The sequence below is a fragment of the Brassica rapa genome, chromosome A08 (assembly GCF_000309985.2).
Source record: "Brassica rapa cultivar Chiifu-401-42 chromosome A08, CAAS_Brap_v3.01, whole genome shotgun sequence".
Lineage (NCBI taxonomy): Eukaryota > Viridiplantae > Streptophyta > Magnoliopsida > Brassicales > Brassicaceae > Brassica > Brassica rapa.
Window position 1 is genome coordinate 13,115,376 of NC_024802.2, and position 13,620 is coordinate 13,128,995.

Below are 13,620 nucleotides of genomic sequence, written 5' to 3' on the forward strand. Positions count from 1 at the left end.
GGTCCATTTGGGCGACGTTCTAATATTTATATTAATAAACATTCACACATAATTATTAATATTTCTTTTTCTCAATATAAGTAGAACTTTTTTAAAATAATATAATAATAGTTTATTCACAAGTTAAATCTGTTAAAAAAAAACTCTTTGAAAAAGTCGGTACATATAAATGAAGATTGATTGAAAAAATACCACTTTAAGTTTTTTTTTTAATCAAGTTCAATTTTATATATATAAATACTGAGGAATAAAATAAAAATAAATTAATATCATAAAAAATACATGAACATATTACATGTCACAAAATTTTCCTAATTTTATAATAAATATTAAGAGAAAAATAAACCCGCGCTTTTAAAGCGCGGGTCAAAATCTAGTATTCGTTTATAATACCTGGCCAAATGCAATGGAAATGAAAACCCCATCTGGATTTAAACCCCGGTGAACTCCATCAAGAGTTGCCATGACTTTGCTAACGTTTTCTTAACGGGGATTCCATGGATCACCAGCATCCACAAACAGTAAATCCTTAGCAAAAAATCATGAGGTTTCTCTAGTTAGGATTCAAATAAGTACACACTCATTCGCAAAACTTGAGTCCTAAACAGTGGATGGAAACGAAATTTAGCTCAGTTTTAGGTTCATAACATGATCCCTTTCTCAATAACCACATCAAAACAGTCTAGCATGTCAGCTTGCGCCACTTTTATTTTCTGAAAATATCATCAAATGTAAAGACCCAATGGACTTTTGCTTTAACCAGCGAATAGAAAGCAGCAGAAAAAGATTAATGAAGTTATCAGTTAATAATATAAACTATGATATTAGCGTTGAGTGTTTGTTTTCGAGAATCAGAAGAAAGAAACGAAAGCGTAGTCTAACTTTGGTTACATACTTACATCCATGCCTACGGAAATACTCAAAAACGAATTTTATAAGCAAATCACTACTAAGTGGACAAGGACAACATAAATGATGTTTTTTTTTGTCAACACATAAATGATGTTTTATTGTAGAGAATCTCGAAACGATGTTTTATTAATTACAAAAAATGTTAACAATTTCGTTATCCATGAAAGTGTGTAGGTAAGAAGATGACAAATTGTGAAACAATCTAGAATCCAAAATTACATTCACACATTTGTAAGAGTGTTTAATTACAAATTTGGGACTTCACTTTCATCAGTGATTTTGTGGCGTAGGTAATCTGATCAGGAACATACATCAAAAGAGTGTTAGGCTCTCTTTCCAAAATGAAATCAAAATCCCCAAATATCAGACTTCTTAAATTTTTTAAAAATAATAAGACTTGAAAATACAAGTCCACGTGGTTGGTTGCATTTTACACGTATTTTACTTTATTTTTGGTGAATTTTTCTAAATACACATGTTAATTCATTTTTAATTTATATATTTTTATATGTAGAGAGGGTAGAGATAAATCGTGGACCATCCATTAACAAGTTACAGTCAGCTTCATCGTTGCCTCTCTCTCGCCATGGCTGTCGCGCTTCAGTTCTGCCGATTATGCATCCGCCCGGATACTTTCGCCCCCGGATCCGGATCCGGATCCCTCCGCCGCCGGAAACCTTCATCACTCCGATGCTCGTCTGGAAACGACGACACTCCTTCGCCATCAGTGGTGATGGACTCCGACTTCGACGCCAAGACGTTCCGCAAGAACTTGACGAGAAGCGATAACTACAATCGCAAAGGGTTTGGTCACAAGGAGGAGACTCTCAAGCTCATGAATCGCGAGTACACCAGTAAGTTCCCGCTCAATTTCCTTGGGTTTTGTTGGATGCTCTGTTTTTTTTTTAAAGTTCCACTCTTTGCTCTGTTTTAGCCAAATCGAAAGTTTTATTTTTTCAATTGAAAAAGGATTGTTCTTTGGTTAATGAAGACCATAAATAATGTTGGGTTCGTTTCAAGAATTGAATTTGGTAGACCTAACAAGAATAAGAAGTTGCATCTTGTTATTGTATATGATGACACTCTCAGGTGATGTGTTGGAGACGCTGAAAGCAAATGGGTATACGTATTCTTGGGGAGATGTTACCGTGAAGCTAGCTAAAGCTTATGGCTTTTGCTGGGGTGTTGAGCGTGCTGTTCAGATTGCTTATGAAGCTAGAAGGCAGTTTCCTGAGGAGAAGCTCTGGATTACTAACGAGATTATTCATAACCCTACCGTCAATAAGGTGTTACTGCTTTGTGTGTGTCAGTTGATTCGTATTGAACATTGATGACTTGCGTATTTACTTAAAGTGTGAACCTTTTGATGGTTTTTCTTATGGGCAGAGATTAGAAGAAATGGATGTTCAGATTATCCCCGTTGAGGATTCAAAGAAGCAGTTTGATGTGGTTGGTAAAGATGATGTGGTTATCCTTCCTGCTTTTGGAGCTGGTGTTGATGAGATGTATGTTCTCAATGATAAGAAGGTTCAAATCGTCGACACCACTTGTCCCTGGGTGACAAAGGTATATTTCTTCTTGTCGGCAGGATATTAATCTCAAACTTCATGTTCCATTTTGACATCTGTGGCTCTGAAGGTGTGGAACATGGTTGAGAAGCACAAGAAGGGGGAATACACATCGATCATTCACGGTAAATATAACCATGAGGAGACCATTGCAACTGCATCTTTTGCAGGGAAGTACATCATTGTAAAGAACATGAAAGAGGTACAAACTTTTATACTGTTAAAAAACTTCTGTCTACGCGTAGACTCTTGCTGATATGTACCTTATTTTTACTGAGCACAGGCGAATTACGTTTGTGATTACATTCTTGGTGGTGAACTTGATGGATCTAGCTCCACAAAAGAGGAATTCATGGAGGTAAAGAGAGCATCCTTCCACATATTCTGTTTTTTGCTTGATGTACTTTTGTAACTGATCTCTAATATCTACGGTGGCCTTGTAGAAATTCAAATATGCTGTTTCAAAGGGTTTTGACCCTGACAGTGACCTTATCAAAGTGGGTATTGCAAACCAAACTACGATGCTCAAGGGAGAAACAGAGGAGATTGGTTAGTTAACTCTAGTGTCTACTACATTGCTTTATATCTTTGGAAACTATATCTTCTCATGCGCTTAATAAAACTTGCAGGAAAATTAATTGAGAGGACAATGATGCGCAAGTATGGAGTGGAAAACGTTAATGGACATTTCATCAGCTTCAACACCATATGCGACGCTACTCAAGTACATTCCCCCCCCCCCCCCCCCCCCCCCCCCCCAATATCTCTAGCATTAGTTTCTATTCTTACACTCATGGAAGTTTTTATTCATCTTTTCAGGAGAGGCAAGATGCAATCTATGAGCTAGTGGAAGAGAAGATTGACCTCATGCTAGTGGTCGGTGGGTGGAACTCGAGCAACACTTCTCACCTTCAGGAGATCTCAGAGGTCCGTGGAATCCCATCTTACTGGATCGACAGTGAGCAACGGATAGGTCCTGGGAACAAAATAGCCTATAAGCTCCACGTAAGTGTCATATTCACACAACAAAGTCCTCCTTGAATAGTTTTCAACCGATCTTTCTTTGTTTACATTGATAGTACGGAGAGCTGGTGGAGAAGGAGAACTTTCTTCCAAAGGGGCCAATAACCATTGGTGTGACATCAGGCGCATCAACTCCGGATAAGGTAAAAATATGTTTTAGTCATATGCTGCTCGTCTTTGTACTTTTTTTTTGTTTACGCAGGACATGCGTGAAATGTTGTTGTGAATTGCAGGTCGTGGAAGATGTTTTGGTGAAGGTGTTTGATATTAAACGTGAAGAGTTGTTGCAGCTGGCTTAATGTGGTTTGTTGTATTCAAATAGTTACTTCATGTCAAAAGTGTGTGCTAAAGTAAAATGTAGTTTATGATGTCTTTATAACTTATATGTGTCAGTTTCATGTTCAAAACAATTAAATCTAAATAAATTTGAAGAAAGAGATACAAAAATATACTTTTTCTTTACAGGACTATGTTATGATTATGGTTTTGGGACTGAATGAAGGAATTAGAGTTTCTAATAACTAATCTTTTAAGCACCTGGATATGTCTTTTCTCACGGAGATACTTGTTTCATTACTTTATATCTTAGTTTTATTTTCGTTGCTCCATGAGCGGGAGCGAGGAGCACTGTTTGCAATGTATATGACACTGAGAGTAAGGAGCAAGGACCTGGTCCTTCTGAGCTCATAACCGTCAAGAAACTCCAGAAGAAGAGAACGTACAAAAACCATTTTCGTTTGTGTCATCTCTACCAGAAGATCATTCCTCGTAACATCAATACAATTATCATCAAACTCAAGCTGTCCGAGGTAAGTGAAATTTCTCAAGTTGACATGTGTTTGTCTTGTTACTTTCCATTTGTTTTCCTGGCTCTACCATAATAAGAAAATACTGTGTTTGTTTCTCTTGGGACAGGTTGGTTATGTGTTCTCTTTAAGTCTAGCGAAGTTCTTTTGTAACTCGACTAGAGGTAATGCCGGAAAGTGTAGTTTTGCCAGTTTTAAGCCACAGATCTTGTGTGGGTTTGTTGGGCTGGTTTATGATATTGGTTTGGGAATTGTCGAGCGTTAAGACCTATCTCCTTAATCAAATCTATCATATCTGGTGAATTGAATAATTACCAGCACTGAATCATATCACAGTTCCTTAAACTAACTCTCCTAAGGCCTTAGTAATCAGTTTCCACAACTTTCTTAGACTGCTCTTATTGTACATACAAACTCTATTGCGAAACATGTTCGTCTCATAGCAAGAAATGGGTTACCTAACCTCCATGTATACATCTAAGATTTTATATGGTTTTTATCAACTTCGAAAGATCTTCCGAATACACTTCTGTTAGAATGGAGCACAACAACACGATCATTAATAGCTTCAATCTTAATTAACAAAGGACTACTCATGGGGTTTCTAAAAGATATCTTACAATTATCCATCAGCCTCTAGACCTAATGTTTTATCATTCCATTATTATTACGGCATATGAGTCTTTGTGACATCCATATAACATGTACACTACAACCATTTGGATAGACCATGAAACTTAACAAAAACTTAGTTATTGATATCCTTATAATCTGGCTAATTGTTTGGAAAATTAACCCTTTATATATTACTTAATGTCCCATTGATTTTCCAATGTGGGATACATATCCCTTAATACCCCTCCTCGAGATGATGGCTCTTATCGGCTAGAAATCTCGGAACTTTAAGACAGTTATACTCGGTCGAGCGAGTCAATTACGACCTATATACCCGGTCGGGTAGGGTGAATATTAATTAGAGGTTTAACTTATTAGGATCTGGGCTCTGATACCATGTTAGAATCGGGTTTATTATGGGCTTCCAACTCAAAACCAATTGGCAATCAGTGGATTGGCCCTAACCCTTTATATAGTAGTAGATTAATTCTTATATATCCGATGTGGGATGTTTCTCATCAATATATGACTAAAGAAGTAGTTTGAGGGAGATATATGCGAGCTTAAAATGGTTTGTTTATCTTCTCATGTAGCAATACTTTCACGTCTCTAGCTCTAGATTATATTGGTTTGAAGTGAAATACTATTATTTAAGTATTTTATATACAAAATTTTGATCTTACGGGTTGGTCGGGTATAGGTTCAGAACGATGGGTCAAACTTGGATCAGTTCTAGGAGCACACCACTCCTGTTGTCCCTGCCTGGTTTCTTCCTATGGTAAGAAGAAGATTTCAAAACTTTTATGGTAGTGAAAAGTTAGAAATGTAGTTTATTGCTGATTCGAGCCAGATAGATCATCGTGTTTTGTTTAACTTTAGTTGAAACTTAGTATATTTGCTGCCCTAAAATAGTTTCATTTGCTTTTAAACCCCTTTTATATTGTTGATCTAATGAAATTCATAAGAGATTGGATTGAAAAAGACTCGAGTTTTATCATGTGATTTAGTGTAGAGTGGAACTTGAGCATTGCGCTAATTGCTCCTAGTTTTGGAAAAATCGGTGAAACTCCACCTGGAGAGCATGTTCCTTTATGGCTTCCAGCTTTTCCTGATCTTCATACGTATAAGGAAACACCTATTTGGATTCAAACGAGACTAAGAGCCTTGATTCGTAAAGCAATATGCTATAAAAGCAGTATGCTCTCATTTATATATTTAATAAGTTGGTTGATAGAACACTGAAAGATTTCATTTATTAATTTATCATAAAAATTAATATATAATATATATTATAAATACAAATATATCTATATTATTTATAAATAAATAATCTATATATTATTCTATGTTTTTGTTATGAAAAATAATGAATCACATATAATTATATAAATTTAATTATATTTTAAATGTGAAATAATATTATTTTAAAAAAGTTTAATATATTTAAGAAAATTGTGTTTTTTATTTTTAAAAATATTTTTTTTTGGATATAAACATATTTTTTGGTATTATTAAATAAAATAAAATAATTATATTTATTTTTTGGAAAAAATATATTTTATATTTTATACGCAAATGTTCTACCAGAAACTTCATTTGAAAGTATTGAACGAAGAGCAATATTAACACCTTATAAATGTTCTTCTAAATGCTTTTCTAAAAATGGTTGATTGGATAACAATGAGGATAATGTTTATGCTAATATCTTACGAGATAAGGTTGAGCAAGAGAGGCAGAGAGAGCTTTGTTGAGTTTGCATAGGAAACTTGTCTTTAAAATCTCCTCAGGGAGTCTTGTGTGGGGAGTTATGGATGAAATGAGTGAAGCTGAGAGTGAACTCCGTATGGGAGACAGTTGTATCATCAAGTCTCTTTTAGGAGGAGATTATAGAATTGATCATCTTATCACTAAGTTAAAGGCCCTGATTTTCAGATCTAATGTGTACTTATGATCTTCGTTTTAGTGTGTTAACCCACTCTGATATAAGCAAATATTAGAGGGCTTGAAAAAACACGTACTAATAGTCCAAATGTGAAAAAGTCTCGTCTCCCATTGTTTTCAATCATCAAATAATATATAGAGCAACGTGATGCATCATAAACAGTTTTGAGTTATTAAACATAACCTTAGAAAGAATCTGTACTATTCTTTACAGAGTCATCAAACATTTCATAGCACGAAGCTGAGTTGCTTGTGTGGTTTCAGGTGCTGCTACTAGCATTGTTGGGATGCTTGATGATTCTCTGCAGAATCACAGTCCTTGCCCTTCTTATATCTCTGCTACACAAATCAGCCTGAGCCCCTAATTCCTCTACATTCTTCTTAAACACCTCAAGCTTCTTCTTTATCTCATCGATCCCAAGCTTGACTGCTTCATGTTCCACTGTGAATGCAGCACACGTCACCATCCCACTGATGTCAATCTCCAACTGTTCGATCAAAACCCGGATATTATCCAAGTCCTTAACCGCCACATATGTCCCTGCCTGCATCGAACTGATCACCTCTCTCTGTCCTTTAAGTGAATTCTCATAGTTCTTCCACAGCGAATCGATCCATTTCCCCATTGAGCCCACCGGCACGGCTGTAGCTGCGGCAAGAGCGGCAGCCACGGGAGGAGCTGCAATGGCTGCAGCCACAACAGAGCAGATGAGTACAGTGGCGAATGTAGCCACGAAGATGATGTTGCAGAGTTTTCTCCATGTGTGGATGCACTTGAGTTTCTTGTCAAGCTTGTTCTTGCGAAGCTGTAGCTTCTCAAGCATCAGCATCTGGTGTTTGTACACAGACTGGAACATCTTGAAGAAGTCTTTGCTGAAAGGTGATTCTGCGTCTTTGAAATTCTTCAGCTCGTCAAGTGTCTTCTCGTATCCATTACAACCTGTGAATCAACACAACCAACGAAATAATAATGAATATTAAAGTCATAAGTTAACTCTGAAACAGGATGACATCTACAGGATGACATCTTCTACTCTATTAAAATATAATCCTATTTTTTATCAACTATACACAAGTTTATGTTACACCATTTATTAGAAATTTAACTAAACATCCTAAAATTAGTCATATATGATATTCTCCTAACAAAAACAATATACATCTAAACAATAACATTTCTAAGAAAAAATAAATATATTATCATTAGGTAATTATCATTTGATTGTTTATCATATTTAATATATACCATATTTTATATATATTCCAGTAACTAATTTTGAAATTAAATAGTATAGCTCAATTCTTTTAAATTATCAAATTAAATTGTTATATAAAACAAAATAAATAAATTTTATTGGTTGTAACATTTTATGTTGATATTTTTAGTAAAAATAAAAAAAATAAACTGAAATATAATATATTAAATAAAATAATATTTTAAAATATAACAAAATAATTTAATTTACTCACATAAAAACATTTCGAGAATAAAAGTTTCTAAACAAAGAACCTATTAATTTTTTTTATTCATATAAAACTAGTGTTTAAAATTAAACTATTAATATTAATGTTGCATTTTAAATAAATAAACAAAAATACTTCATTAATATATGATTTGTACAATATCATCAAAATTTTTTTAGCAAATATAAATTTTCAAAATAAAAATTATATACATAAAATTGATATTAGATATATATATTTATAACATATTTTATATTTTAAATATTAATTTAAAAATATGAATATATCCGCACGGATGTGCGGATTAATATCTAGTTACTACTTATTAGGCCTTCAGTTTTATTTGGTTAATTTGGTTCTGGTTAGTTTAGGTTTGTCAAAAATCTCAAGCAGAAAAACGAAAATAACTTCATTCTTGAATATTTCTGTTCTTAAAAAAAAAATAGAATTTAATTGGTTTACTCCTTTGGTTTGGTTTTTGTTTAATTTTCTTAAAACTTGGAAAATCGGTTAAATTCGGTTAGATTTGTTTTTCCGGTCTTGTTTTGTTTGTTTTGGTTGGCTCGGGTTTTTATTGTTAGTTCGAGTTTTTTTTTGTTAGTTTGGTCTGGAATTTGATTATTTTTTGTTGCAATACCAAAAATAATCATATTCCGAAGTGATTGTTTTTATTTTTTAAAAGTTTGATGAACTGAACTCATAACCGGCTTCGGTTCAGATATAAATCTGAAGGCTATTACTAATCGTTGTACTTGCACTTAATAAATAATAATCTTAAAGGGTGAACTTAGTATTACCTTCAACGAGGCTCTCATCTTCAAACTGCTGAAGAGCAACAAGGATCAAAAGCTGACTATCACGAGCTTTTCTCAACCCTTTCTCCAACGCAGCGCAGAAATCAAGTGTCTTCAAGCTATTCTCAAAGTAATCTTCAACGAGCTCAAACATTTCTTGATTCTTCCATATATCTTTCTTACAGTCCAATATCACTTTCACCACTTCTTGATTCATCTCTAGCAAGCACTCGGTCACTTCTTTGAGGGAATCAAACGAGAGCGCTCGAACCTCAACACCCGTAGCTAGCGTGCTTATCACGTGACTTGTCCGTGTATGTAAACATGTGTCGAAAGATTGCAGCTCCGTGTCTGCTTTACATGCAGCCTCGTATGATCTCAGCTCCGTTGTGTAGTGCATGTTTGTCGTTGTGGTCTTAAACGATGTCTCTTGTGACTTTTTGCTTGTTTGGTTTCCCATTTTCCTCTTAGGAATAATCTGAAAATATGAATAATGTTGTTCTTTAACATAGAAATGCTAATAAAGATTGAAGAATTATAGACTAAAATAAAAGAGACTAAGAATGAGAATCGTTAAGGAAATGGAATATAGCTTGCACGCATGATGATGACGAGAATTAGGGCATTGTGTAACGCGGCAAGCAAACGTTTTAGCCGACTTTTTGCATACGCAAATCTTATAAAATCATTTATATATATGCTACTTTTTTGTTTTATGTGCGTGTTCAATTTACTACGTATTCTAGTTAATTGAAAAAAAAAACATAATTTTTTTAAAAAAAACATCATTCGTTTGCGTTTGAATGTAATATTAAGACTTACGCAATTTCTATATCTACCACGTGTAAATCATGGCTTGTGTACCACCAAACGTTGATTGTCATAATGTCATCTACAAAAGCATACCAAACAAATAATGTAGTAGTTTGTTCAAATGTACTATATATAGCCCCTTTTTACTTCGTTTCTGGACTATGATCAAAAGAATACTAGAATATCATGACGATGGCATAGTTAAAACCAGTGGCAGACCCAGCTGGGAAATGATGTGGGTTCATTACTTAATAAACAAAACAATAGCCTACAAACTGAAATTTATAAGATTTTTATGGTGTCATTTGACCCCACATCCTCTCAAGTGTGTCTGCCTCTTGTTAAAACCTTCGTTAGATAGTTATAAGAAAAGAAACACTTGCGTGATACATATGGATAACGACTAAATATTACATGTTCTTAACATTCAAGGCCATAAAACCGTTAAAAGGCCAAAAATAATATAATTTTTTTACCAAAAAAAACAATATAAATTTGTTAATGACTACAAATAGAATACTCGATATTGTGATGGCTAAAAATGGTACGTACTGTTGTAGTCGATCATGCTTTAGTCACAAATAGAGATATGTAATGCGTCATTAAATCTTTATCTTAGTTCTTTATTTCAATATTGCAGGAAGGGCATAAAGCCCCCCTATATAAATAAATTCTAGTTGAAAAAAGCATAGGCAAAAGTTAGTCGCTTGATATTCTTCTTTACTAAATCCTAACAGATTAAATATTGAACAAAAGCAACGCTGCTTCAGATCATAGTTCATGCATAAAAATCAATGGGTTGAGTAAAAATGAAGAATATTAAGCCAAACAAATCAAGCACACAAGATAAAAAACACTTGTATGAAGAAATTATCAGCTTCTATATAGACTATAACCTTATATGGAGTTTTTTGAATCACAAAAATCTACTGCTTTTTATATAAAAAGAACGTTAGTTTCCATCCATATGTATAATTATCACTTCTTTGTGTTTAGTTATGTTGTGTTTAGTTATGTTGCATTTGGTAGATAAATTTGTTGATAACTGTACATGATAAATGATAGGCTGATATATTATCGGGAAAACCTTAAGATTGAGAAAACATGCATAAGCATAACACACAAAAATGCATGTAGTATTTAGAATTCAACGGTACGGGCCATGAGATTTAAGGTACATAAAACATTTACGGTATAAAAGTTGGATGATATATATATATATATAATTTGAGAGCCGAATCATTCATGTATATTAAGCACTAAAAATTTGGGAGAGATCAAACCGAATGTTTCATTTGGATGTCTCAAGACCGATCTCGAAAACCGGGTTATAAATGTGTTTTTTTTTTTGGGTGTAAAGGTTATAAATAGAAAACAAAATTATACTACAATATTATGATGGACGAGAGCAATCGAGTAAGTTTCCCCAACAAGCTTCCACTTTTTAACATATAAGACATGATTGGCTTTGCTTGAACGAAGTACAAAAATGATATGAGCTGATGATGTAATGATTCAAAGAGATGTTAACACATGAACTAAACATTACCTTATTAAATCAGTGGTGTTGAGCAGAAATGAAACTTAATTTGGAGCCTCTCGCTTCTATCTCTTTCCGCCCAAAGCTTCTGAAAATCATCAAAGTTGTTTTCTCACCAGCTCCCCCTTTTATACTTGACGAGCTCTCTAGCACTACCAGCTTGGAGAACAAGTCATTAAACAGCTCTCTCTCTCTCTCTCTCTCTCTCTCTCTCTCTCTCTCTCTCTCTCTCTCTCTCTCTCTCTCTCTCTCTCTCTCTCTCTCTCTCTCTCTCTCTCTCTCTCTCTCTCTCTCTCTCTCTCTCTCTCTCTCTCTCTCTCTCTCTCTTGAACATTTACCGAAACGCCCTTTACTTTTGTATCATTAGTTCTGAGTTTATTTAACTGAAACGTTCACTAACTTTCTTTTATCATATGAAAGAACTGTGTAGATATATTTTTTTGTTTTAAAAGTAATGTATGACTTAACTAAGATCAATGTGAAAGTTAACCTTTCTTATAACATTTTGCGATTACACTTCTAATAATCATAAATTACGTCGGTAATACCCCACATAAATAAAAAAAACATTATTACGTAAAAGTTACAAAATACTAGAAAAACCTGAGGGTATTGTTGTTATGATTACTAGATGATGATCTCTTCCTAGATTCTCTGTAAGATAGTCCGAGGAAAAGTTACCACCAATACGCTACGTCACGTGCTCTTGTAACGCGTTGCCTTGCTTCCACAAGTCACGTGATTATTTTCCATGTTTATACTTTATACTGAAAGAGTAAAAATCTAAAACTTGGGTCGGTGCATTTTCCAAAACAGATTGCTATTTCTTCGTTATTTGTATTGTTTGATCATAAATTAATGTTTTTATTTAATCGGAGTATTTCGATTGAATCCAACCAACTAATCATCCAAATAAATAATATTGGCCACCCATCCGGATTCAGATTTTTTAATAAAACTTAAAACATAGTTTCATCTTCGTCTAACTATATAAGTTATAACAACTTAGTTTCGACCAAAAGAAATCCAAAACGGACAGGTTTACAATCATAAGTTCATATATATATATATATATATATATATATATATATATATTTGTGCAAATACTAAATAAGCGTGATTTCGATAATTTTTTTGTATTTGTTTAACATGCAAGAGTGAGATATTACCCAAAAAGGTTTATAAGCCTCTGGAAACGTTAGGCTTTTTATATTCCTAACGATTTTTTTTTAAATAGATGGTATAAATCAATTTGTAATAATGGAATACCCAATCCATCGTTGACTTGAGGCACAAGAAACAAAAGAAAAAAAAGGAAAAAAAAACAGAATATAACAACGAAACAATGTATAAGTTTAACGTAATTAAAGGAAGCATGTAGTCAAGCGGAATTAGGGTGTCTGCGCTTGGCCGGATGAGGAGCCAAAACGACCGTCTGCGCTTGACCGTAACTCAGGCTTCATCTTTAAACGGTGTCGATGTCAGGTTACACGTTAGCAAGTACTGAGGAAGCTTGAGTTTGTTCGTCGGCGTCCTCCTCCAAACGGAGCTCCGGGGCGGGAGCCAGCCGTTGCCGTCGATGCCTGCTTGGAGCCACTTCGGTGAGACCTGATTGAACTTATCTTGTGGCTTTACTCTTGTTGTCTCTGGTTGCTCCAGTAATATGAGAAGTGCTTGGGATTGGGAGATTAATTGTTTGTCTTTGTCCTAGATTATGTTATTAACTTCAAGCTTACCATTGTTGGTAAAGATTGAGCTTAATCTCTTTGTGGTTTAGGGGTTTTTTTAAACTTTTTTGCACCCTCTAAGCTTTCAGAATGGCTGAAAAGCAGATTGTGGTTGCATCAATATGTAACCGAAACTTCATTCATTGCAATGACATTTACTCTTTAGCAAAAAAAAAAGTGGAATTAGGGTTTAGTGTGGGAAGAAGAGGACGTAGTGGGAGAGTCGGCGATACCTCGCACACAAGCGCTCAAGCGCATTTGGGCCTGCATCAAGGAACACGACCTTCAAGTAATAAACACTATATCTTATGACTTATCTTATGTGCCCCTGTTTCCTCCATGTTGTGATGATAAACTTGAAGGACTTCATCGGATTGTGAGAGCTTGAATTGGAGTTTATGCATCTTGGATTATTCC

General features: G+C 34.4%; 2 protein-coding genes across 2 annotated transcripts; one reads left to right on the forward strand and one right to left on the reverse strand.

Annotated features, from left to right (window-relative positions):
• The first annotated feature begins 1,426 nt into the window (after positions 1–1,426).
• Positions 1,427–3,965, forward strand: LOC103834423 (4-hydroxy-3-methylbut-2-enyl diphosphate reductase, chloroplastic). The gene is made up of 10 exons (XM_009110491.3): positions 1,427–1,766; positions 2,002–2,198; positions 2,299–2,478; positions 2,551–2,682; positions 2,764–2,838; positions 2,924–3,029; positions 3,110–3,204; positions 3,300–3,485; positions 3,560–3,646; positions 3,737–3,965. The coding sequence occupies exons 1-10, from the start codon at positions 1,499–1,501 to the stop codon at positions 3,800–3,802; spliced, it is 1,392 nt and encodes a 463-aa protein (XP_009108739.1). The 5' UTR covers positions 1,427–1,498; the 3' UTR covers positions 3,803–3,965.
• Positions 3,966–5,210: 1,245 nt separating this feature from the next.
• On the reverse strand, positions 5,211–11,688 carry LOC103834424 (UPF0496 protein At4g34320). The gene is made up of 2 exons (XM_033276584.1): positions 9,127–11,688; positions 5,211–7,805 (listed from the first exon to the last, which is right to left on the reverse strand). The coding sequence occupies exons 1-2, from the start codon at positions 9,581–9,583 to the stop codon at positions 7,126–7,128; spliced, it is 1,137 nt and encodes a 378-aa protein (XP_033132475.1). The 5' UTR covers positions 9,584–11,688; the 3' UTR covers positions 5,211–7,125.
• Positions 11,689–13,620: the final 1,932 nt, after the last annotated feature.